Below are 27,675 nucleotides of genomic sequence, written 5' to 3'. Positions count from 1 at the left end.
GTGAGCAACTTTTGTTAAGTAAGTTGCAATTAAAAAATTATACATATGTATGTGGCGATATAATTTATGGTGATATATTGCAAGGCTATGTATCGTATGTGGTGATCGAACGCGTGGAGATTTAATACTCAAATCTTAATTAACTTAAATCTTTTATTGCGTGGAAATATAATACTTAGCTACACAATACATGGCGATTCAATGCGTGGCAATATAATATATGGTGATATATTGCGTGGCTAAGCATCGTATGTGGTGATCCAACGCGTGGAGATTTAATACTCAAACCTTAATTAACTTAAATCTTAACCTAACTTAAATCTTTTATTGCGTGGAAATATAATACTTAGCTACACAATGCACGGCGATTTAACGCGTGGCAATATAATATATGGTGATATATTGCGAGGCTATGTATCGTATGTGGTGATCGAACGCGTGGAGATTTAATACTCAAACCTCAATTAACTTAAATCTTAACCTAACTTAAATCTTTTATTGCGTGGAAATATAATACTTAGCTACACAATGCATGGCGATTTAATGCGTGGCAATATAGTATATGGTGGTATATTGCGTGGCTATGTATCGTATGTGGTGATCGAACGCGTGGAGATTTAATACTCAAACCTTAATTAACTTAAATCTTAACCTAACTTAAATCTTTTATTGCGTGGAAATATAATACTTAGCTACACAATGCACGGCGATTTAACGCGTGGCCATATAATATATGGTGGTATATTGCGTGGCTATGTATCGTATGTGGTGATCGAACGTGTGGAGATTTAATACTAAAATCTTAATTAACTTAAATCTTAACCTAACTTAAATCTTTTATTGCGTGGAAATATAATACTTAGCTACACAATGCATGGCGATTTAACGCGTGGCAATATAATATATGGTGATATATTGCGTGGCTATGTATCGTATGTGGTAATCTAACGTGTGAAGATTTAATACTCAAATCTTAATTAACTTAAATCTTAACCTAACTTAAATCTTTTATTGCGTGGAAATATAATACTTAGCTACATAATGCATGGCGATTTAATGCGTGGCGATATAAAGCGTGGTTACTAATAGTTTCGTTCTTTAGAACAAAAGTCTTAATTATTCTAACGATTATAACATAGAATTGATAAGTGAGGTACAACAGTTATTACTGCTAGTTATTTAACTAACATGTAGTAATAATTATATAATAACCACAATTTAGATTTTTTATTTTCTATTTGTCTTATGTAATGAATTATTAGAAATAAATATATTTACATATATTTACATGTCTAGAACAATGTAACGGTTAATGTGAAGAGCTATGTACAGCAATTTTTTGATGAAAAATTAAAGTTTAAACGATACAGTTTGGTGAACACGAAAAGTATATTATTTCATCGTGATAACGTTAGGTCTCGTAATTGCAGTGATTATTTAACAAGCAATTAGAAGACTTGGTAGTGATTTTCTAATTTAGGATTTGGGAGTTTGGAAATTAGGTGATTTGGGACTTTAGGATTTTAAGATTTTAGGTTGTGAGTTTTTGGATGTTTCGAAGTTTGGGATTTTGGATATTTATTTTTATATTTGGATGTTTACTGACTTGGAAACTTGGAAATTTAGGGATTTTGTAATTTGAGCATTTGGATATTTCAATATTTAAAGATTTGTCAATTTAGGAATTTGGAAAATTGAAGATTCAATAATTTGAAAATTTTGATATTTAGAAGGTTGGAAATTTGAAAATTTTGGTATTGGAGAAATTGCAAAGTTGGGAATTTAAAAATTGAAGGATTTGGGTATTTAGATAATTTTGAAAATTCAAAATTTGAGAATTTAGAAAATAAAGAATTTTGAAAAGTAAATATTGAAAAATTTGGGAACTTCTAATTTTATAATTTAACAATTTCAAAACTCGAAAATATAGAAACTTGCAAATATTTAAGAATTTGACTATTTACCATTACAGAAAGATAGAAATATACAAATACGAAATTCCTCATTTACCTGAAAATTTGAAAAGTTAGAAGCTTACAAACTTCAGGAAATATAGAACAGCTTTATGAAATATGAATAGCTTTCTCCTTTGATATTCCAGCGATTTCCGTAAATTCCATGCTTCACAATGATAGGAAAGCGCTATTAATGTTCGTGAAAGTTCAGTTAAAGTTGTTAATGTAAGTCCATTAATGAAATAAGAAGAAAATGAGAAATGGTAAACTTAAGTAAAGACAAAAGACAAACAAAAATATTTAAAATAATTTCACATTTTTACTTATGTTCAAAATTGACAGAATATTCAGCTAATAATTGTTAAACGTGAATTTTTGTATGTAATCTTTTAAACGACCCAATATAATACATTGAATTATTAAATTTTTGAACACATTACGTGTATCAACGGTATCTTTTAAAAATTTTATTAGAGTATAAAGATGAAATTAAATTATTAATTGAATGCTGTTACAGTTGTGCAATGTACCGGAATTAGGTGGAATTTATATGAATCTAGAAATTTCGAACTCGTAACAGTACTATTAACCAAGTGAAGTCTGCAATAGTGTAAAAGAGTATATCACTGCTGGGCAAAATTGTACATTCACTTCGTTTTAAGCTAATTTACCGTTACGGATAATACTATTCTTTTCTTTTGTCGTGTAAGAATATGAGGCAAATGATGCTACCATTTTGTTATTTTGATTATTTTAGTTATTTTGGTTACTTTGGCTATTTTGATTATTTTGGTTATTTTGGTTATTTTGGTTATTTTGGTTATTTTGGTTATTTTGGTTATTTTGGTTATTTTGCTTATTTTTGTTACTTTTGTTATTTTTCACTATATTACAAAAGCATTATTACATTTGTAAGAAGATCATGTATTAATTAATTACAACAGAAATTGTCTCAAATTCAAAATTCATCAGTTACTCCGATACAATCAAATGGAAAATTCAAGTTTTCAAATTAACAAAGTTTTCAATTAAATACCACATATTCTAACAATAACGATTCTTAAAACTAAAAAATCAGTCAAGTGTCCCATTCACGCGTTTCTTATTTTAAATTAAAAAATTTGTTTGGATCCTTTTTAAAAATTTGTTTATTTTTCTTTAAACTTATATTGACTTTTATATACATATACTTTTATATGAATATATATCTCACCTCTAACTTTCCCATTACTATACAATACGAACTTCACAACAACAATTCAACTAATATTTCATAATAGTAATATAATACTATAATATTTTACTAAAAATACACTCAAATTTCCAATCGAAATATCAAAATCTAAACCCAATAAATATATCTGAAATAGCTTCAAAATGGACGCAGAGAGTTTTGAAAATAAACCTCTCAGTTTTGATGCTCTGTCGATGTCGGTATTCTCGTGCAAGTTTTCTGCGTTCGTGAAATATGCGCGTATCTCCGGCACTCGGATTATCGAGTACATTGCACTTCTGCGCGGAATGGGACCCCGTGTATCGCTTGGGGCTACATTGAGGGAGCACGGAAACGGGTCTTGAGGTTGAGGGACAGTATCCAGGGACGTGACACTGTATCGCGGTGCCCTTTGCCAAATGCATTCATAAACGAGTATAAAATCTCATACAACAGTGTTTTAAAAATTAACTTCTCATTAAATTTTACAATTTAAAACACTGAAGTTGGTAATAAAATATATATTTACGGCTTGATATAAATTAAACTCAACTGTACAAACTTATACAATCACCGCCATGTAAGAGTTATAAAGAGTCACTTGAAATAAAAATATTAGGAACAAATAAAATACGAAAAATATGAGATCTAAAATTGACCTACTTTAGTGAAAGAAATGTTAATCCACTTTTATTCGCACTATCAGATCATAAGTAATGATATTTCTTATCTTGTTTACGTAAAAAAACATATCTCTAAGTTAAGTTTCTTAGTGCTTTAATAATTCTAGCAATGTTGCTTCTATAAAATTTATCGCGAAAATAATAATGCTTATAATTTTATAGCCTGCATCATTTCTATAAAGAAATGTTATTTGAAGAACTGTAAATTTTTAAAGAGGTTATGTTCTAATGATTAGAACGTGTGTCAAATTTCTAATTTTCAAAAAAAAGAAATATGTTAAGTAAATAATATTTCAACGAAGAAGTTAAGAAATTATGATAAATGTGATATGGAGTTAAAAAATGTAATAATTGTAGATTACCTGTCAAGATAGTTGTTTCAATGCATTAAGGTTACATATAAAAATGGAATTACTCATGAAGACCTGATAAATATGAAGATAATTCGAGAAAAAAATTTAATATTTCTATCGATGACGAAAAGTTTAATTTCATATCCATAGTTTTTTCTTTATATTAATAATTGATAAATTCATTTCTTTCAATTAGTTAAAAAGTGACATTTTCATCTGGCAGATTATAATCATAGCATTGTTAGTAAGATTTTTCTCTCGAGACAATTAGAAATCTATCGATGGATCACAAATACAGCACTGATTTAAAAGAGGACTGAACGTGAATCGGTAAAAGAGAACCTGCTTTCTTCACGACACCTGTCGACCCGTTATTTATACGAAAACCCGAATACTTCAGTTCTTCGCAAATCTTTTGGCCTATTTTTAAGAGATTACATTTGCATAAGGTTACAAGGAAAGCCTTTCGTTTAAGTGCAGATTGATTAGTTGTAGATTATTTAAGAATGTTAAATAGTCAGGAGTAGATTATCTAGTTTATATGGTAAAATTTTTATGCGTTAGATCTTCTAATTCTTTTCAATTTTCAAATTTTAAAATCCTGATATTTTTGAAATCACCAAATTAATAGATATGTAAGATATGAAATTATTAAATTATTTAAGATTTTATTACAAATTTATTACAAGTTATTTTTAAAATTCCAGATTTTGAAAAAAATAAATTGACGAATTCATATATTATTTCCATATTCTGCCATTTCTAAATTCACACATTTGCACATTCCCATATTCACACATTCCTACATTTCCACATTCTCACATGACTACATTTCTAAATTTCCAAATATCCAAATTCCACATTTCTAAATTTCCCAATTCCAAAATTCCAAAGTTCTAAAATACTAAAATTCCAAATACCAACATTCCAAAGTACCAAATTCCAAAATTCCAAAATTCCCAAATTTCCCAATTCCAAAATTCTAAAATCCCCAAATCCCCAAATCCTCAAATCTTCAAATTCCCAAATTTCCCAATTCCCAAATTCTAAAATTCCAAAATTCTAAAATCCCCAAATCCCCAAATCCCCAAATCCCCAAATCCCCAAATCCCCAAATCCCCAAATCCCCAAATCCCCAAATCCCCAAATCCTCAAATCTTCAAATCCCCAAATCCTCAAATCTTCAAATTCCCCAATTCCCCAATTCCCAAATTCCCAAATTCCCAAATTCCCAAATTCCCAAATTCCCAATTCCCAAATTCCCAAATTCCCCAATTCTCAAATTCCCCAATTCCCCAATTCCCAAATTCCCCAATTCCCAATTCCCAAATTCCCAAATTCCCCAATTCCCAAATTCCCAAATTCCCAAATTCCAAAATTCCAAAATTCTAAAATCCCCAAATTCTCAAATTCCCAAATCCCCAAATCTTCAAATTCCCAAATTTCAAAATTCCAAAATTCCAAATCCCCAAATCCTCAAATCTTCAAATTTCAAAATTTCCAAATTCCAAAATTCCAAATACCAACATTCCAAAATACCAAATTCCTAAATTCCCAAAATTCCGAAATTCCAAATTCTCCAAATGCAGAAATTCTCAGTCTCTACTTCTCTCTCACAATTTTCAAATGTCCATCTTTTCACTGTTCCAAAAATTCCAATTTCCCAAATTCTAAAATTCTTAAATCGTCAAATATCCAATATCTCAAATTCGTCAAATGCGACCATATTATTTCTGTAATCAACTCCGAATCTTTAAACTACAGTACGTTATCACCTGTCCGTTTTAAATGCCACTAATCCAATTTTCAGAGAGTGAAGTGTTCAATGTTAACAGCAAATTGGTGGTGTAGTATTATATAATCGCATGTTTCTTTGAGCACTGATTAACGCATAGTTTATCTAATTTCTGATATTTTTTTCGTGTAATATTGTTCCCTAAAATATCTTGAAATTGGACGAATGAAAGTCGAGTTACGTAAAAGCATTATTAATGTACGTGCATTTATAAATTGACTTATAAAAACCCTCTAGGTATAATAAGTGTATGCAGTCGGTTAAAAAAGTATGTCACTTCGTGTCACTGAAATTGCTTTACTTTAAATTGAAACAGGACAGTTAGTAGTTAACAATGAATCTTTACAAATGTACTATAATATTATATATGTATATAATTGTTTAATATTTATTGTGAAATTATTTTATAATATTATATATACAGTATTATGTCAGTATTATATTATTAATATTATATGTTCATATAATTAATATTATATTTTTAGTTATACTATGTATATGGATGCAATACTTCTTTTTACTTATTTTTATTTTATTTATTGAACGTAATATTATTAAAGGAATAGTTTTAGAAGGTTTTACGTTAATTTTTTGGGGATTTTTTATGTTATGAAACACATAATGAATATGAAAAATGTTATACAATTATATATAATAATTGTGGTATAAACATATAGTATCTGCACATGTGTATATTGTAATTCACATCATATATTAATATCATATAATGTCATATATTATATGCACATGTTATATAATCATATATTATATTTAATTATACATTATATAATTTATATTATAATGTATATTATATAATATATAATTAAATATATTATCACAGGTATACAAAATACATGTATTATAATCATATATTATATTTAATTATATATTATATAATTCATATTATAATTTATATTGTATAATATATGATTATAATACATGTGCATATAATATATGACATTATATGATATTAATGTATAATGTGAATTATAATATACACATATGCAGATACTATATGTTTATACTACAATAATGTATTATATTATTTATTGAAGTTTTTCTTCAACATTACTGAATTACATTTGTAATAATTAATAATTTATATTAATTACAAACATCATTACAGTTAAATCACTATTTCTTACTGTTACAATATCCACGTGTTATAAATACATATATTATCAATCATTATTTAAAATTCTTTTGAATAGATCCCCTGCAATTTTATTTTTCTACTACCATATTAACGAAAAATAGTCGTGATGACATAAAGTATACAAGTTTCGCTTGTGTCCTTGACACAAATAAGAATTGCAAGAGCGTACCCACATTCGCTACAAGCAAATAATTAATTAATTGCTTTGTGTGTTTTGAAACAGATGAAAGTGAAATTGCATAATATAATTTGAAGAATGAATATAACATACAAATGAAGAGGTGTAACTATATTTTATGTTAAAGATGATTAGTCTATAATGGAAAATTATGCAGATGAGAAGGAGCGTTTATAGCAAATGTATTATTAATATGCTACATAAAAATAAAATTGCATTTTAAGGTGCTTCCTTCGAACAGCAGAGTTTATAGGAAACGAATAAACCATAGAATGTAAAAGTTTCAGCTGGTCATGTAGAAAGAATTCTTGACAAACTCCCCTATGAATCATCGTCATTGGCGTAACTGGGATTTTTCTGTGGGGTGGACTACGTTAACTAACTTCACTAATGGTGCAACACAAGGCTTAATGGATTTTAGAAACTTGGGAATTCGGAAATATAGGTACTTGAAAACTTGTACTTAAAAATATTTCAAATATTATAAAAAAGTATTTAAATATATTTAAAAATGATATGAAAAAATATTTAGAAAATTGTGAGATTGGGGGTTTGAAAATTGTAGAGTTGAAAATTTAGGAATTTAAGAATGTGGAAATTTAAAAAAATTAAATTTAAAAATATTTGGAAATTTGTAAGATTAAGAACTTGAGACAGGAAAATTTGGGAATTTGGGAATTTGGGAATTTTGGAATTTTGGAATTTTGGAATTTTGGAATTTGGAAATTTGTGAATTTGTGAAATTTCTCAAATTCCCAAATTCCCAAATTCCAAAATTCCCAAATTCCCAAATTTTAAATTCCCAACTTCCCAAATTAAAAAATTTCCAAATTCCAAAATTCCCAAATTCCCAAATTCCCGAATTCCCAAATTCCCAAATTCCCAAATTTCCAATCTCCCAAATCCCCAAATTCCCAAATTCCCAAATTCCCAAATTCCCAAATTTCCTAATTCCCAAATTTCCAAATTTTAAATTCCCAACTTCCCAAATTCCAAAATTCCGAAATTCCCAAATTCCCAAATTCCCAACTTCCCAAATTCCAAAATTCCCAAATTTTAAATTCCCAAATTCCCAAATTCCCAAATTTCCTAATTCCCAAATTTCCAAATTTTAAATTCCCAACTTCCCAAATTCCAAAATTCCGAAATTCCCAAATTCCCAAATTCCCAACTTCCCAAATTCCAAAATTCCCAAATTTTAAATTCCCAAATTCCAAAATTCCAAAATTCCCAACTTCCCAAATTCCAAAATTCCGAAATTCCCAAATTCCCAAATTCCCAACTTCCCAAATTCCAAAATTCCCAAATTTTAAATTCCCAAATTCCAAAATTCCAAAATTCCCAAATTCCCAAATTCCCAAATTCCCAAATTCTAAAATTTCAAACTTCCAAAATTCCAAAATTCCTCTTTAAACTTTGAAAATTTGCAAACTTTTCTCCTCAAAATTTGAGAATTCAAAAATTCAAGATATTAACTACAAATGAAAAAAAGATTAGAATATTCGCACATGTTATCATTTGGAAATTAGACTACCAACTATAATATAAGTAGAACAAAAACGAGATGCATAATTTTAAAGTCATTCCGGTTAAACGTGACTGAGACTATCAAAAACGATACCAAATACGGTTATTGTTGATTTCACGATGACTCACGTCAATGATGACCAAGTATTGTCAACAGCGACTTACAGAGCTTTAATGTCCTTTCAGTCGACTCTGTGTATCAAAAATGTGTATTAAAAACCGAAAACGATACCAAAACACGGTTTGTATCGATTCGTCGATTGATGATGACTGATTCCTGTCTTCAGATCACCTCCAAAATTTATATAGCAAATTTAGAGTGTTTCATGAGTTTACCCTCAAAATTTCAAGTCAAAAGAAACAAAATTGTGACCTGTATAAGGACAAATAAATAAACGATGTAGATGCAGCCATCTCAAGAGTCTTATTTCGACAATAAAGTGTTCTACTTGGCAGCATTTAGGGTGCATGTTTGCCCCCTACATAGTTACGCCAATGACCATCATCCTTTGCGGGGGACTCTCAAACGTGAAACTGTATATGTATACATATTTAGAAGATTTCTTAGAGAGTGCTAAACAGTTTCTTCTTTTACGATAACCACCGTAATCTGCATTCCAAAGCTTCATGTTTGCAGTGATATATTAGTTTATTTATAGTGAAACACGTGTATTATTTTTACAGAAGCTGCAGCGCGTGTGTTCATTTTTTCATAGGGAAGCCTCTTTTGGAAATTTATTACTTGCTTTTAATAATGTATATTCCCTTTTATGTATATATATTCCTTTATATTTTAAATTTAGACAGAGTATTTGATGATATGTTTTGTATTATAGCTAAATGATTGACATGAGTTGGGGAAGAAACTAAAAATATTATTTAGCATGAATTTCTTATTTGCTTTTACATATACAGTTAATATAATTGTGAATTGTTCCCAAATTCCCAAGTTTCAAAGTTTCAAATTCCAAATTCTAAAATTCCAAAATTCCTAAATTTTAAATTACCAAATTCCCAAATTTCCAAATTCCCAAATTCCCAAATACCCAATTTCCTAATACCCAATTTCCTAATTCCCAAATTCCCAAATTCCCAAATTCCCAAATTCCCAAATTCCCAAATTCCCAAATTTCCAAATTTCCAAATTCCCAAATTTCCAAATTCCCAAATTCCAAAATTCCCAAATTCCCAAATTCCAAAATTCCCAAATTCCCAAATTCCCAAATTTCCTAATTCCCAAATCCCCAAATTTCCAAATTTCTAAATCCCCAAATTCCCAAATCCCCAAATTCCCAAATTCCCAAATTCCCAAATTCCCAAATTCCCAAATTTCCAAATTCCAAAATTCCCAAATTGCCAAATTTCCAAATCCCCAAATTCCAAAATTCCCAAATTCCCAAATTCCCAAATTCCCAAATTCCCAAATTCCCAAATTCCCAAATTCCCAAACTCCCAAATTCCCAAACTCCCAAATTCCCAAACTCCCAAACTCCCAAATTCCCAAACTCCCAAATTCCCAAATTTCCAAATTCCGAAATTCCCAAATTCCCAAATTCCCAAACTCCCAAATCCCCAAATTCCAAAATTCCCAGATTCAAGCGATATTGTCCATATTCCAAAAATTAACCTAACCATATCTAAATTATACCGTAATATATTCTAAAACTAATTTAAATGCATGACTCTCAAAACATCTCTCTAACCAACAAAACTTCCATTATCCAAATACCAGAGAATTTCAATTCCTTCCATTACACGTTGTTTTCGAATGAAGAAATATAAGTTATTATCTTTCGTTACCATTTTCTTCACTTCTTTAAAAAGCACCCCTCAAAATAAACGGCCCTACACATTGTAACACGAAAACGATACTATGTTCTGTAACTATGGGTTGCAGCCTGTTACCGTTGCGAATACGTTAATACTTAATAACAAAAAACGCACGCAAGTATCGATCGATTTTAATTTTACTCGAAATACGTAAAGTCTGAGTGGAAATACAGGGATGAGTAATCGTCCAGCTCTCCCTCAGCGATAGACAAAAATCAATGCCACCCCATAGCTTAAATTGCACTAAGTTGTTGAGCTAGGTCGCACGTGATCCATGGTGTGTCCCTAGACAAGACTCGCGTGACACACGTTCGTCGAACTATGACGAAAAGCGAGGGTGAATATGCACGCTGGTGGTTCGTCATTTTCAATGCCACGTTGCAGCGCTATGGTGTCCCCGCCCGTCTTATGGGTTCTCTGTATGGGGTGACTCATACCGCTCCTACCCTGTCTGGGCGTGGTGGCCGCTGCAGAGGTTCCTAATCGATCTCTCCCATGGCCATGAAACACCATAGGACCAAACAACTCGCCAAGGTGGTCCGCTTTTAACGGTAGGGCCTCATGTAACAAGATACGTGCCCTAAAAATGCTTCCCGATAGAATGAACTCGAAACTTACATATCGGATCATTTCGTGTGTCATTTTCTCGCTTACTGAAAGAGTTTGCGTGTTTGGAGAATTGCTGGTACTTTCATATATTCAAGCATTTTTAATAACTTATTAATTTTGTATATCACTGTTCGACATTTTAGATTTATTTTGAGTAGATCTTGTTTTGCAACTCTAGAATTTTTGAAAAATGTCAAGAATTCAAACTTGATGTTTTGTTCTTTAATGTTGAAACTTTTTTAATAAGCGTTAAACGATTTTTTATCGAAAGACTCAGTCTGGAACTAATTTTTGAAAAGAAACAGTTTAGAACCAATTTTTGTTCAAGAAATGACTCGATTACTAATAACAGTTGACTTAACCTCTAAAACAGTAAAACGTTAATTTGCAAAAGATGTTCAAAAAATATTCAATCCGTCAATTATTAAAATATGTCAAAACTTCAAATCATTTAATCAACACATCTACAATATTAATCCTACAGTTTCCTGTTAATTTTGCGAATATTTTGTATTTTAACAAAATGTGGCATATTAGGTTTCAGTGCTACGTTGCAGATATCGAATACCGAAATTTGATATAATTAGAAATATTTCTGTACAAACACGAAAAGATGGGAAATATATAATCGTTCTGTTAACACGTACAGTCGAACAAAACATTTTGTGTTCTTTGAACACGTACATTTTGTGAACAGTTGGACATCGACTTTTGTATATCGTGTAATTTCGGGGACTTCATTTGGAGACACAAGAAACTTTAATCATACATGTGAATTTAATAATCTACACAAAGCTAGCAATATTTGTATGAAAGATTATTTTCTGCAGCTTGTTAAAGCTTGTTAAAGTTAAATGCAGATCGTTGAACAAAATTTTTACAAGGGATGCTTATAAATGTACTTATAAGGTAGTATTCGATACCACGGAAGTAAAAGGTGTTATCTTACGAGATACGGTATAGGTACTATTATCTGTACGCGGTAATCTCGAGTGAATCACACGCATTTCCTTAGATACGAACATAGTTCAACATACCACACTGCATGTCATATTACTAATCGGTATGGTGTTCTGATGTACTTCCTTTCGGATTAACGTTCATTTATTTGTTCTGATATACAGGGTGCTCCAGATTCAGCGAGCACAATTTTCATGTATTAATTTGAAATTTGTGGTGTTAGGATATGGGAAATTGGAAGTTTAGAAATTTAAGGATTTAAGAATTTTGTAATTTGGAGTTTTGGAATTCGAAATTTTGGAGTTCCAAACTTTGGAATTCGAAATTTTGATATTCGGAATTTTGTAATTAAAAATTTTTATTTAAGGATATGGGAAATTGGAAGTTTATAAATTTAAGAATTTTGGAATTTGGAGTTTTGGAATTCGAAATTTTGGAGTTCCAAACTTTGGAATTCGAAATTTTGATATTCGGAATTTTGTAATTAAAAATTTTATTTAAGGATATGGGAAATTGGAAGTTTAGAAATTTAAGAATTTTGGAATTTGAAGTTTTGTAATTCGAAATTTTGGAGTTCCAAACTTTGGAATTCGAAATTTTGATATTCGGAATTTTGGAATTAAAAATTTTTATTTAAGAATATGGGAAATTGGAAGTTTAGAAATTTAAGAATTTTGGAATTTGGAGTTTTGGAATTCGAAATTTTGGAGTTCCAAACTTTGGAATTCGAAATTTTGATATTCGGAATTTTGTAATTAAAAATTTTTATTTAAGGATATGGGAAATTGGAAGTTTAGAAATTTAAGAATTTTGGAATTTGGAGTTTTGAAATTCGAAATTTTGGAGTTCCAAACTTTGGAATTCGAAATTTTGATATTCGGAATTTTGTAATTAAAAATTTTTATTTAAGAATATGGGAAATTGGAAGTTTAGAAATTTAAGGATTTAAGAATTTTGGAATTTGGAGTTTTGAAATTCGAAATTTTGGAGTTCCAAACTTTGGAATTCGAAATTTTGATATTCGGAATTTTGTAATTAAAAATTTTTATTTAAATAGTTTTGACTTTATACCCAACAGCTGTGTATGACAACGTACGTACTTTACGACATTAAATTATCAGTCACTTTTGATACTTCGGTCCGAACACTTCATATAAAACGATCAAACAATAAAAATGTTCATTGAATTTGTTTTTGATCATAATCGAAAAAGAATGATTTTATAAAGTATTTATCAGAGATAAACCGTATTCATATTTCGTTCACGTTTCATGACACGACAGAGCTTACTCTGCAACAACATGATAAAGTTAAAAACGTCCAATACCGTTTATGGATATGTGTACAAACGAAAACGTCTGCTCAGCGCATGAGTAAGATTTCAGATTATTTGGCATATTTATTCGTTTACCTCCAGACTACGCGTCAATAAGATACGACAGGAAATTGAGCCACTCCCACGACAAACTAAACACAGAGCGGTATTTAAGGATTCAGATTTTATAGAACATCGAGAAAGAAGAAAGTAAATAGCAATTATTCGATTTATGACTTTATACGTTTCAACAAGTATACAAACTGGGAAATTAATAACGGAATTGAACAGGGTATTATCGTTTTGAGATATAAATAACTAATAACTGCATATTTGCTAATGTAATTCTATTATGGATTTAGGTACATTTTCAGAAATTAATTTATTGCTACTGTTTGTAATTATTTTCTAAGGTGATGGATTCTGATCATCCTAAAATCATGATGAGCCCTATTTTCCTGTATAAAACACAATTCTTAATTAATTTTCCGATAACAATGAAACTGGTAAGGGGTTTTGTGTCCCGATATTACCAGAACCACTCGGCTTTGTTAAGTATTTATTGGTAACTCGACTACAACTTGCAAGCTAACAATAGGAGTAATGGTACCTTGACAGACTAGCAATCCTTACTCATATTGAGGATAGGCCACCATTATTATACAATTTGTAGTTTTTCACAGTATTATCCAATACTCCGATATTCCAAAACTCCAATGTTCCAATATTAAAAAATTGCAAAATTAACAAATTCTGAAATTCCGAAATTCCAAAATTCCGAATTCCAAAATTTCAAATTCTGAAATTCCAAAATTCCGAATTCCAAAATTTCAAATTCTGAAATTCCGAAATTTCAAAATTTCGGCTTCCAAAATTCCGAAATTCCAAAATTCTGAGCTCCAAAATTCCGAATCCCAAATATTCCAAATTCAAAAATTCCGAATTCCAAATATTCCCCTTTCCAAAATTCCAAATCCAAAAATTCTGAAATTCCAAAATTCTGAGCTCCAAAATTCTGAATCCCAAATATTTCAAATTCAAAAATTCCAAATTCCAAATATTCCCCATTCCAAAATTCCAAATCCCAAAATTCCAAATTTCAAAATTTCGAAATTCCAAAATTCTGAATTTCAAATATTTCAAATTCAAAAATTCCAAATTCCAAATATTCCCCATTCCAAAATTCCAAATCCCAAAATTCCAAATTTCAAAATTTCGAAATTCCAAAATTCTGAATTTCAAATATTTCAAATTCAAAAATTCCAAATTCCAAATATTCCCCATTCCAAAATTCCAAATCCCAAAATTCCAAATCCCAAAATTCCAAATCCCAAAATTCCAAATCCCAAAATTCCAAATCCCAAAATTCCAAATCCCAAAATTCCAAATCCCAAAATTCCAAATTTCAAAATTTCGAAATTCCAAAATTCTGAATCTCAAATATTTCAAATTCAAAAATTCCAAATTCCAAATATTCCCCATTCCAAAATTCCAAATTCCAAAATTCCAAATTCCAAAATTCTGAATCCCAAATATTTCAAATTCAAAAATTCGAAATTCCAAATATTCCCCATTCCAAAATTCCAAATTCCGAAATTCCAAAATTCTGAATCCCAAATATTTCAAATTCAAAAATTCCAAATTCCAAATATTCCCCATTCTAAAATTCCAAATCACACAATTCCAAATTCCAAAATTCCAAATTCCAAAATTCCGAAATTCTAAAATTCTGAGCTCCAAAATTCCGAATCCCAAATATTCCAAATTCAAAAATTCCAAATTCCAAATATTCCCCATTCCAAAATTCCAAATCCCAAAATTCCAAATTTCAAAATTTCGAAATTCCAAAATTCTGAATTTCAAATATTTCAAATTCAAAAATTCCAAATTCCAAATATTCCCCATTCCAAAATTCCAAATCCCAAAATTCCAAATTTCAAAATTTCGAAATTCCAAAATTCTGAATTTCAAATATTTCAAATTCAAAAATTCCAAATTCCAAATATTCCCCATTCCAAAATTCCAAATCCCAAAATTCCAAATTTCAAAATTTCGAAATTCCAAAATTCTGAATTTCAAATATTTCAAATTCAAAAATTCCAAATTCCAAATATTCCCCATTCCAAAATTCCAAATCCCAAAATTCCAAATCCCAAAATTCCAAATCCCAAAATTCCAAATCCCAAAATTCCAAATCCCAAAATTCCAAATTTCAAAATTTCGAAATTCCAAAATTCTGAATCTCAAATATTTCAAATTCAAAAATTCCAAATTCCAAATATTCCCCATTCCAAAATTCCAAATTCCAAAATTCCAAATTCCAAAATTCTGAATCCCAAATATTTCAAATTCAAAAATTCGAAATTCCAAATATTCCCCATTCCAAAATTCCAAATTCCGAAATTCCAAAATTCTGAATCCCAAATATTTCAAATTCAAAAATTCCAAATTCCAAATATTCCCCATTCTAAAATTCCAAATCACACAATTCCAAATCCCAAAATTCCAAATTCCAAAATTCCGAAATTCTAAAATTCTGAGCTCCAAAATTCCGAATCCCAAATATTCCAAATTCAAAAATTCCCCATTTCAAAATTCCAAAATTCCAAAATTCCAAAATTCAAAAATTCCGAATTCCAAATATTCCCCATTCCAAAATTCCAAAATTCCAAAATTCCGAATTCCAAATATTCCCCATTCCAAAATTCCAAAATCCCAAAATTCCAAATCCCAAAATTCCAAATTCCAAAATTCCAAATTCCAAAATTCCATATTGCAGCCTTCAAAATCCCAAATTTCGAATTTCCAAAATTCCAAAATTTCCAAATATCGAACTTTCCAAACCATAAAAATTTCTAACTTCTCAAGTTGCAAACTGTTACCATTTCCATATCGTTAAATATCGAAATTGCAAAAGCTGGCAATTTCTATATCCTAAAATTGGTCGTCGTCCAAGTTTCCAAATGCCAGATCGCTATATAGGAGCGTGGCCATGCCCGCTACACACTATCGAAGAGAAATTGGCCGTGCACCCAAAGTCAATGACTTCGTGGCTTGGTTTAATTGACCCGACGACGGGATCTTTTCACGGCCTTAGGAATCAAGGCCATCGCGTATACATATTCGATGCAGTTTCACGTGTGCGTATGTGGCACTCGTATTGGACATCTTTTCGTAGACACGTCGCATGTTTACATACCGACAGAAATATGTACTTATGTACACCGAATGTTACAACATTCTACGTTCAATATTCCTATTAATAAGTACGAACGTACCTGTACGTTTCGTTCATTCTAAAACGAAAAGTAGGCTAAATCTACCGTCGTTAAAGTCGTACAAACATTAATCATTAATCGTAAATAGCTCCAAGAGAAACCTTGTCGAAATAATAATTTGGAACGCTGATCAACCATTCTTTTTTAGAAAGTATGCCCCATCGCTGACTAAGAAATTTTGGAAATCGGATTATGGCAGAAAGTATCAAGAATCGAGTAGAATTATTGGGTCGTCACTTTGCAACATTAACTGTTCCAAGTTGAATTGTAGAGATTGTACACTAGTTCTTTTAAGGCCAATAAAAGTTGTAGCAAAGAATGGGAACGAAGAAAACGTATTATAAGGAAACTAATAAACTGTTGTATTTCTAACTCTCAGTCATTTTGAAGAATGAAAAATATCTCAAACTTCTTTTCCTGTATGTTGACGTGGAATAACATTTTTGTTAGTTTGTAGATAAAGCTATTCTGCAGGATACGTTATATTTTATTCTACAGAAGTATTCGATAGAGGTATATTTCATTCTGTAGGATACCTCTCTTTACAACATATATTCATAAACAAAGTACATAAAGAAATATATCTACATGTGTACAAGTATTAACAAAACCAATGACTCGGAAGTCTGTCATCTCCTCTTACTCGGTGAAAAGTAATATTAAATACCGAAAGAATATTCTGTTAAAAAAAATTTTCTTCGCGATCGAATAAACAGGATAAAATACCAAGACAGACGGTTGCCCTTCCTGTGGTAAAAACATACGTTATCCTACGGATGCCAGCATCCTACGAGATAAACGTTTTCCAGATAACAAATACTGCCGACTTCCCTATAATGGAAATACGGAATAAAAGACTTTTCTATACCTCACTTCCTATGTACAGTACGGAGCAGAGATTCTTAGACCGTGCGTCTGTAACCGCTAGCTGATTAGTAGCGGATTCTGTGTGAATCATGTTAGATATTAATGTGTAAGAATATTCAAGGGCAGTATGTGAGATGCGAATGCGGATTGTGAAAAATTATAGTTTTCGGAAGTTAGATTTTTGGTGTTAAGAAATTTGGGATTTGGAATTTTGAATTTTGGAATTTTGGAATTTTGAAATTTTGAAATTTTGGAATTTTGGAATTTTGAAATTTTGGAATTCGAAATTTTAGAATTAGGAAGTTTGGAATTTGAAATTTTAGAATTCGGAAGTTTGTAATTCAGAATCTTGGAATTCGGAATTTTGGAATTCGAAATCTTGGAATTCGGGATTTTGGAATTCGGAATTTTGTGATTCGGAATCTTGGAATTCGAAATCTTGGAATTCGGAATTTTGGGATTCGGAATTGTAGTATTCGGAATTTTGGAATTCGGGATTTTGGAATTCGGAATCTAGGAATTTGGAATCTCGGAATTCGGGATCTTGGAATTCGGAATCTTGGAATTCGAAATCTTGGAATTAGGAATTTTGGAATTCGGGGTTTTGGAATTCAGAATCGTGGATTTCGGGATTTTGGAATTCGGAATCTTGGAATTCGGTATTTTGGAATTCAGGATTTTGGAATTTGGAATCTTGGAATTCGGAATCTTGGAATTCGAAATCGTGGAATTCGGAATTTTGGAATTCGGTATTTTGGAATTCGAAATTTTGGAATTCGAAATCTTGGAATTCGGAACCTTGGAATTCGAAATCTTGGAATTCGGAATTTTGGAATTCGGAATTTTGGAATTCGGGATTTTGGAATTCGGAATCTTGGAATTCGGAAGTGTTGGAATTCAGAATTTAAAAATTTCAGAATATTTGAATTCTAGATTTTGAAATTTTGGTAGTTTAGAAATTTGAAACTTTGTAACCTTCAAATTTTCGAATTAAAAAATTTCTCGATGCTGAAGTTTTATAACATCATAATTTTCAAATATTAGTATTATGGAATTGTAACGCACCGTAGAAATACAACCGTATGGCTGTAAGTTATATAGCGGTTATGGTGTTTGTTAGTAAGCTAACCCAGTATTGTTAATTAACCTAGGCGCCAAAGGATTTAGACGTGAAGACCACTCGACATATGGCTAATGCCGTGTGCCATAGGAAAGGTCAAGACGTGAGGACTAGCCGGCGTATAGCTAACGCCGATTGCTCCCGGAAATGATATGTGAACTCGACACAGCTAACGCCGGGTGTCACAGGAAATGTTAGTAATAAGACTCGTAACTAGATTTTGACGGTGAACCTCAGGCAGCGAAAGTGCACCGACAGATGGGTTCTTGAACTATAATTATTATTAAGCGATATATTTAAATTTGAAACGATAATTAAATATGTTCTCTAAAACCGGCTTTTTCATTGAAGATAAAAAGTTAACATGTTTAAAAGTGTGTCACAAGTCGTAAAAAAGTTGGGAATTCCCTGTATAGGAAGTGCCTCTTACCACATCTTTTTTATCTTATAATTAGGGGAAACCATAATCTAGGAAGAACCTAAGAATTCGGAAAGGGACTAGTAAGAACGTAAGAGGTGGCCCAGGTAGATTTGGAAGAACCTAACCTAAATAAAAATTTCTACACTTCCTTTTTGCCAAAGGAACTACGTTGCACCAGAGTGAATATACATCGGGAAATCTCCTGAAATTAATTATGCTCGTCAACGCGCGTATCACGGTGTAATTGGAGCGACTCGTTCAGAGTAACAACTAACGAGGGTGCGTTCACACCCACGTACCAAGCGGAGCATGTTTTAAAGCACTAAATATGGATGGTTCGTACAGTACTTTAAAGTTTTTGCTATAAGCGACCTCAATCTACTTAATGGAAAAGTGTAATTTCAGCTTCTCTTTAAATTCTCTGCATAGTTTTCATGTATGAGCTTATACGGAACATGGAGTGAAATGTAGGAACTGTGATTGATTTGTAGCATGTCAAGTACTGATTCCTGTCAAAAAGGTGAAATAATATTTATTTAATTTTGTTAAACAAATTATTTCAGTAATAGTAGATAATGCTATAGTGTAGTTTTTGTTAGGTATCTATTGGAGATTCTAAGAAAGAGGTTACAGTATAGTAGGTATAATAAAGAAATTGTAAATATAATAACACACTAAAAGAACAATAAATAATATACAATAATATTTGAAGTCAAGTCCTCAATAGAAATTAACCTTTTCCAGGTTTGATTACAAAGAAGAATCATTATGTAAACTAAACATTTATATATTTATTTCGTAAGTATGCAATGTCAACAGTATAGGCTATAGAGAATATTTTTTTTATACATAAAGCAACAGAGCTTGCGAAAGTTTATATTTAAAGCACTTATGATGCTGGTATATAAAACTTAGACTAATAGCAAATATCTTATTTACTGTCAACCGTTTATTTAAAAAATTATTATTAATAAACCTGTAAAATAATAAAAAAGGATGTCACAGTATTTTATAATATTTTACTCAATAAATAGCAATAAAATTCAATATAACATTTGGAAAGTGTTATTTTTTATTGAGCGAGCGAGCCGAAGGCGAGCGAAGCTCTTATACTTGACTTTGCAACTTCTTTGTCCGCATTTTTCTTTTGCACCACTCAATCAATTCTCATAAAATTTTGCATGCACATGCGTATGTACATCCAGATGGACATAGAAAAAACAAATTTTAATCGCACTTGCACGAACGAATAATCACCGAAAAAACTGATCCTAAAAAGTCGGGGTCTGAACACGGATATAAGGAAAATAAAAAAATGAATATTTCGGTACTTTGACGACGTAGTATGGTTCCTGAGGCATTTAGAAACAAATTTCTATTAGGGTTTGATGCGTTTTGATGCCTAGTAAAGCCAGGAAATCAATTTTTGTCGAATTCGGTCCAAAACGGTACAGGTGGCGCCATCTAGCGGCGAGCGGCAGAACTACGAAAAACTAAAATTTCGATTTTCTCTAAAACTAGCGAATGTTAAGTACTTCTGAGGGTCAGAAATCAATCTGTGACCTCTCTGGGACCTATATGATGCCACAAGAACTTCCTAAAAGCGCTAGAAAAGAAAATAGAAAAATAGTCCAAAACATGGACTAAAAAATTGGCGTCCATCTAGCGGTGAAAGTTGGAACTACAAAAATATAAAAATGCGATTTTCTCGAAAATTAGCGAACTTTGAGTACTTCCGAGTCTCAGAAAGTGTTATGTGATCGCATTAGAAGCAAAATAATGCAACAAAAGTTTCCTAAAGGCTTTAATAAAGAAAATTAAAAAAATACCATTTTATGGAGAAAATTTGTGGCGCCATCTAGCGGCGAGACTGCGAACTAAATTGAAAAAACGTATGTCCGAACACGCTTTAAGAGGTCAAATAAAAATTGACTTTCTAGGCTTAATAGGCAAAAAAATGAATAACTTATTGAACAAAAATTGCTTCAAAATGTCTAAAGAAGCATAGCATATCATCAAAGTTGCGAAATATTACTTTTTATATTTTTCCTTAACGCGTGTTCGGACATACGATTTTTCAGTTTAGTTCGCAGTCTCGCCGCTAGATGGCGCCACAAATTTTCTCCATAAAATGACATTTTTTTTATTTTCTTTATTAAAGCCTTTAGGAAGATTTTGTTGCATTATTTTGCTTCTAGTGCGATCACATAACACTTTCTGAGTCTCGGAAGTACTCAAAGTTCGCTAATTTTCGAGAAAATCGCATTTTTATGTTTTTGTAGTTCCAACTTTCACCGCTAGATGGACGCCAATTTTTTAGTCCATGTTTTGGACTATTTTTCTATTTTCTTTTCTAGCGCTTTTAGGAAGTTCTTGTGTCATCATATAGGTTCCAGGGAGGTCACAGATTGATTTGTGACCCTCAGAAGTATTTAAAATTCGCTAGTTTTCGAGAAAATCGAAATTTTAGTTTTTCGTAGTTCCGCCGCTCGCCGCTAGATGGCGCCACCTGTACCGTTTTCGACCGAATTCGACAAAAATTGATTTCCTGGCTTTATTAGGCATCAAAACGCATCAAACCATAACAGAAATTTGTTTCTAAATGCCTCAGGAACCATACTACGTCGTCAAAGTGCCGAAATATTGCACTTTGCATGTGCAGTAGAATTGACATAGGCGGCTCATGTACGTATCGCAATGCTGACACAAAATAATTAATTACTCATTACCCGAACATTATTTATGAACTTTTATGATCGAACCATGTAAATAATGCATTGCTGACCATTTTTTAATCATAAAAGTGCATAAACTGTGCTCAAAAAGTGAGTAATTAACGATTTTGCATACTCATCGTCGTGTATATTCCTCCTATGCGCCGCCCGCGCATGCCACGGAGGAATAATTACCGAAAAACCATATCCCCGTAGACTTTAATGCAAAATTGAATTTGCTCGCGTTTATGTACTTGACTTTTCAACTTTTTTGTCCACGCTTTTCTCTTGCACCACTCGACCAATTCAACCGGATGACACGGTTGACTATTTTTGCTTTAACATGAAAACTCGCTCGCTCAACATTGTTAGGTTAGGCGCGAGCGCCTAATCAAACAGACCTAGTAATCTCTGCATATCATAGGTACACGTGCTTTGAAAACATCCATCTGACGCTACCTAGCAGTGAGCAGTGAAAGTAACGAAAAAATGCGCTTATCTGGTAAAATAAACAACTCAAATAAAAATCTAACACTATTTTACTATTCTATCATCATAAAGGAAAAATTTGGAAAATTTAATAAACTGCATTTTATGGCTTCAAAATGCGGCAACCGTCGACCATCATCGACAATATACAGCATAGTGTGTGAACTGTTCTGAACACATAATTTGCATCTTCACACCCACGGAATATAATGCAAAAAATATAAAATCAAAATTCATAAATACATACATAATAAACATATTTGTTTAGGAAAATTGAACAAGTGGTGCTATCTCTCCGTCAAACAGCCTGAACTACACGATTTTGAAACTGTAGTTTCGTTAGTTGAAATACTAGGGGAGAGATGGCGCCACCTGTTCAATTTCCCTTCAACTTCCGATTACTTTTTCTTTAATTACTTTCTTTGTAACAATTTACTGCGCATGTCTATCTTTTACGGTTTAGAACTGCGCAGGGGGGCAAGATTAACTGATTAATTCCCTGTGCACAGCACGGGACGTTCCACTAGTTTATTTTATATTGATTTTATTGATTAATATGCTATATATTTATTATATATTTATTAGTATTGACTTTATGCTGTTGACAATATATCGTGTGGGTTCGAAAATGCGAATTACGTGTTGAGAAGATGCACTATACTGTGTCTTGTTGGTAATATAGAGAATAACATTGAAATGTGTATTTTACGAAAAAAACCTAATTTCTTGTTTCTATGTTTTTGCGCATAACCGCAAGATGACACTGAGTGTACTGTTTCTAAACAGCGCTTTAATATAAAATTAAAAATGATAAAAATTAGGTTTTTGCAATATTTGTAACTACTTTAATTACTCCACAGTAATATGTTGTTTTTAATACGAATATGAAATCAGTGTGAACTTTCGTTAAATTAGTTCGTTGGATTTATTACAAATTCGAAGTTATCGTTTATTTTAACACGTTATATATAACACTTCTTTTATTTAATTTGTTTATACAGAGTTAGTTGGTTACATAAAAATCACATAAATGTTTCACGTTTAAATAAAAATATCACTAATCATTAGCGAATACTTCTAAATAAGTAGAAAGATATTAAATATTTTAAAAAATCAATTGAAAATAGGAATTTATTTTAATTTGTATATTATGAGCTTCACAGATATAAAAATTTATAAAACACTTAAATATATCAAAATTATGATTATTAGAATAAAGTAAGTACACATAAATTAATAAAATAAAATAATCAACTTTTTTATTTAAAATATAATTAATTTGGAAAATTATCATCTAAATAATGTATTATCTTATTAGATAAATATCTCTTTATATAATTTTATATTAATTTATTTAAATACAAAAATTAAATGTAAAATTTTGTTTGGTATTTGTATACATTTTTATTGACATAATTACTCAAATTTTTTTATTAATTCTTGTACCTTTCACTCATGCAACAGACATGTACTCAAAGATACAAATATCATATTAACACTATATGTAATGTATATTTGTAGTTAAATTACTGCCAGATTAATTTAAATAAAATATGTAACACATAATTTTGCAACAACATTTTGTTCTATTTAATTTCATTCGAATGACATAATACCTCAAATAAAAATAATTCATAAATAATCTATTTTAAATTCTATACAAAATTACTGTTCTTGTTGTATTATTTCTAGTATAAAGTTATTTAATATAAATTGAAATAATTCATTATTTCAAATCGTTATATTTTAATTTCGTTTAAAACAGAGTGTACTAAACATTTTGTTGAGTTGTTATTTAATCACACAAAACAAACATAAATCGTTACAAGGAATTGTGTTTTTTTGGCAAATGTCTTACATATCCGCTTCTTTTAAATGCAGTGCAGGTTTTCTATTGTGATCATCATACCCACCGTTGCGCATTGCGAAGTGGAGTCGTATTGAATCTTACAGTATTAATTCAGATTGAGAAACCAATCATGTATTTAAATGTACATTGTAATGTTTCCTATGATATTTAAAAGATTTGTTAATTACGTGTCATCTCGTAATGTACCTTTCTAAAACAAATAATTGGTTACACGGAAGATCTAGAATTTGTATAGCAGCTGATGTGTAAAGATGGCCAAGTTTAATACAAACAAACAGTGATCAACGATACACTGGTTTGATAGCTTTCTCTGTATGTATAAGTGAGTATATTTCATTACCGAACATAAAATTCTTGAACGATTTTTCCTTCCTTAATTATCGTAATTAATTTCAAGAATAATTCGAATTTTATCGAGCATTTAATAATAAACTGACATCTATCTTGATATACTTAATAAAATTTCTCATCTACGACGAATTTATGTAGCTTTCTTTTGTCAAAATTAATCTACATAATTAAATTGATAAGTTTTTTATTGCTCTATCAAAATTTATTTGAAAAATAAGGAAAAATAAGGTATTGGAGTTTAGCTTTTTTACAAAAAATGAAGGAAATATTGTTAGCATATTGTTATTTCAAGAAACTTACAATTCTTTATACTTAATTTTTAATATTTATAGGTAATTAGTAACAACCCTTAATTTGTTGTATAATAAAAAATGGCATATGATCCACGCAATATAAAATACTCCTCAGAGATGCATAGCCATCAACATAACCAGCCTAACATGACTGGATATACGTATTCTGTGCATTCGGCACATGTTCAACAAACGGATGAAAATAGGAACGAGAACAACTGTGGAAATAAAGAAACATGCTCACAAATATCTCATCAATCTTCAGGCACACAGACTATTCAGAAAGTAGATGCAGCAACTATGACTGATCCTCTTCAAATAGACTTTAGACTTACCTCTGAGTATTTAGCACGATGTTCTAGTACATTGGGCTTACCATATGTAACTAAATATGAAGAAAATATTAATAATACAACACATAACTGTCAAGAAATTCGACCAAAAATTGAGTTTGAAGTTGAGCCACAACATATAAATGGTAGGTGTTTATGTTTTAACATAAAAATTCAGTAATATATTTGATGCTACGTATTAATATTTTGTAAAATATTCCTGTGTCTTAAAACAGTTATTATAAATGTTTAAGGAGTGTTAATTTATCAGTGCCCAGAATGTGCATACAAATTTGAAGATCAAGAAGCATTACATGAACATCTTGAGGATCACAGACAACGACCTCATATTTGTGATATTTGTGGTGCAAGTTTAAAGCGTAAAGAACATTTAGATCGTCACAAACAAGGACATAATAAGAATAGACCTTATCAGTGTAATATGTGTTGTAAAGCATTTAAACGCAATGAACATCTTGCTCGACATATGATCATTCACTCAGGTAGCAAAAATCAAGTTTGTACAGAATGTGGTAAAGCTTTTTATAGGAAAGATCACTTAAAAAAACATTTGCAAAGTCATAATAGTAGTAGAAGTAAAAGTCTGAGTAGTTCACAGAGTACCAGCCAAAATAATGGTGAAGAAGGGTTGAGTAATTTTGCAATGATAATGAGGCAAACAGGACCACCACCGTTTTCTATTTTGCGTACTTAATATAATTTTACTTTAATGTTAAAGCAAAGTTGTTTTATAATTTAGACAATTTAAAATTAAGCGATTGATACAGCGAGCGTTATTGAAAACACTTTTACGATTATAATAGAATAGTTGTTGACAGTTCTAAATTTTGTAGTTATCTACTATTAACCTAAAGATACTACTTTCAGATATTAAAAAAAAAATCGGCTCTAAAATATTTATATACATTTTGTTTCTAATTGTAACATACTTCTAACGTGCACAATATTCTTAAAGTAAGAATGTACCTGTTAAAATCAATTCTTTGACATATTAGATATATACAAATTTTAAACAGTTTTATTTAGTAAATATTTATATAAATTATTCATGCTTTTTATATAAATTATGGTTGAGTGTAAGCCTAGTATTGTTGAATTTTTTTTCTAGGCTTTACATTGTGGAAGATATTTTAGATACATGTATGGAGATTATGAAGTGACTATTGCTTTTAAATTTAATCGGTATTTTGATTAAATATCTAAACCCATATTCTAAATTAAACTAGTCCCTTAAAGAAGACTAATTTTGAGATATTTTCTCTTGTCAGATAAATGTGATATAAATACTTTAATGTGCAGTGCACAACTAATTTTTGTTATGCTCAAAATATTTAAAGAAAATATGTATTTATTACATATGATAGGTAAATGAAACTGGATCTGTCTAAGTTTACATTCTGTTAAAAAGTAACAATATGAACCCCTTGGATCATGTGCCTAAAACAACAGTGTAACATTTACATTTTCATGTAATTATGAACAAATACTATAAAGCTAAAATTAAAAATAGTTTATAACCAGTGAGATACATGTATTAGTTCTAATAGAAAGGAACATTGCAAATTACACCATTCAACAAAATTAAGGAGCTCGACAAAAATTAAAAAAAGTATTATAAGAATCTTGTGTATTATTATGTATAATGAATTTTGTGTATTATTTAATGTGTATATTAGTTATTACGTTTAGTTTTACTTATTTATTTTTTTTTTTATCTAAATTATGAATATGTAATTTTAAACCAAACTTATGAAACTTGGTCCAATTTGAAAGATAGAATAATTAAAAAGTTCCTTTAAATAAAATAGTTCCTTTAACTAATTTTTGCAGTGTTCCTCAAAAATTATGTTAACTAATTTAGTATTTATAGTTTATACATATTGTGCATATGCCAGTGTACGTATATGTGTTATTGCTTGTGCATACCTCAAATACAGGGTGTCTTATTAACTTTATCCACCTGGAATATCGTTATTTCAAATAAACAAAAATGTTATTTATATAAGTTATACGGTATAAAGAAATATGTAACGTATTAAAAGTTCTCTTTATATAGAAAACTAGAAATCAATTTATTTTTTCAAATGGAATAAGAACTTTTCAAATAAATGTACTTTTGTACTCAGAATTTGGTCCCATCAAAATCCAGTGTAAAAAGTTCTATATTCCATTTAAAAAATACAATTACACTCTTATATGTTTCTACATATAAAAAGTTTATATTCTATTATGTATTTCTTCATACCTTACAACTTCTATAGCATTTTTGTTTATTAATTGAAATAACAATGGTATTACAGATGAATAAAGTAAGCACCCATATAAACATAAATATGCGTATAATG

The 27,675-nt window shown here is 30.3% G+C and overlaps 1 protein-coding gene and 1 long non-coding RNA gene across 13 annotated transcripts in view; both read left to right on the top strand.

The window, feature by feature from the left end:
* LOC105662126 (uncharacterized) overlaps window positions 1-20,265 on the top strand; it is a 35,076-nt gene extending 14,811 nt beyond the window's left edge. Inside the window, exons 3-5 of one of the 12 annotated variants that reach the window (XR_001095500.2) lie at window positions 18,871-19,595; window positions 19,690-19,897; window positions 20,005-20,265. This is a non-coding gene — a long non-coding RNA (uncharacterized LOC105662126). Of the gene's footprint in view, window positions 1-18,870; window positions 19,918-20,004 lie in introns of all 12 variants that reach the window. The other 11 variants (XR_001095501.2, XR_013037525.1, XR_013037524.1 and 8 more) reach the window with 11 other exon arrangements.
* Window positions 20,266-24,241: 3,976 nt separating this feature from the next.
* LOC100881307 (uncharacterized) lies at window positions 24,242-26,343 on the top strand. The gene is made up of 3 exons (XM_003702072.3): window positions 24,242-24,655; window positions 25,017-25,455; window positions 25,564-26,343. Exons 2-3 carry the CDS (start codon window positions 25,056-25,058, stop codon window positions 26,022-26,024), a joined length of 861 nt encoding a protein of 286 aa, XP_003702120.1. The 5' UTR covers window positions 24,242-24,655; window positions 25,017-25,055; the 3' UTR covers window positions 26,025-26,343.
* The last annotated feature ends 1,332 nt before the right edge of the window (window positions 26,344-27,675 follow it).

This window comes from Megachile rotundata, chromosome 3 (genome assembly GCF_050947335.1).
Source record: "Megachile rotundata isolate GNS110a chromosome 3, iyMegRotu1, whole genome shotgun sequence".
Lineage (NCBI taxonomy): Eukaryota > Metazoa > Arthropoda > Insecta > Hymenoptera > Megachilidae > Megachile > Megachile rotundata.
The sequence above is the reverse complement of the archived record's forward strand: the minus strand, read 5'-3'. Positions and strand labels throughout refer to the sequence as shown.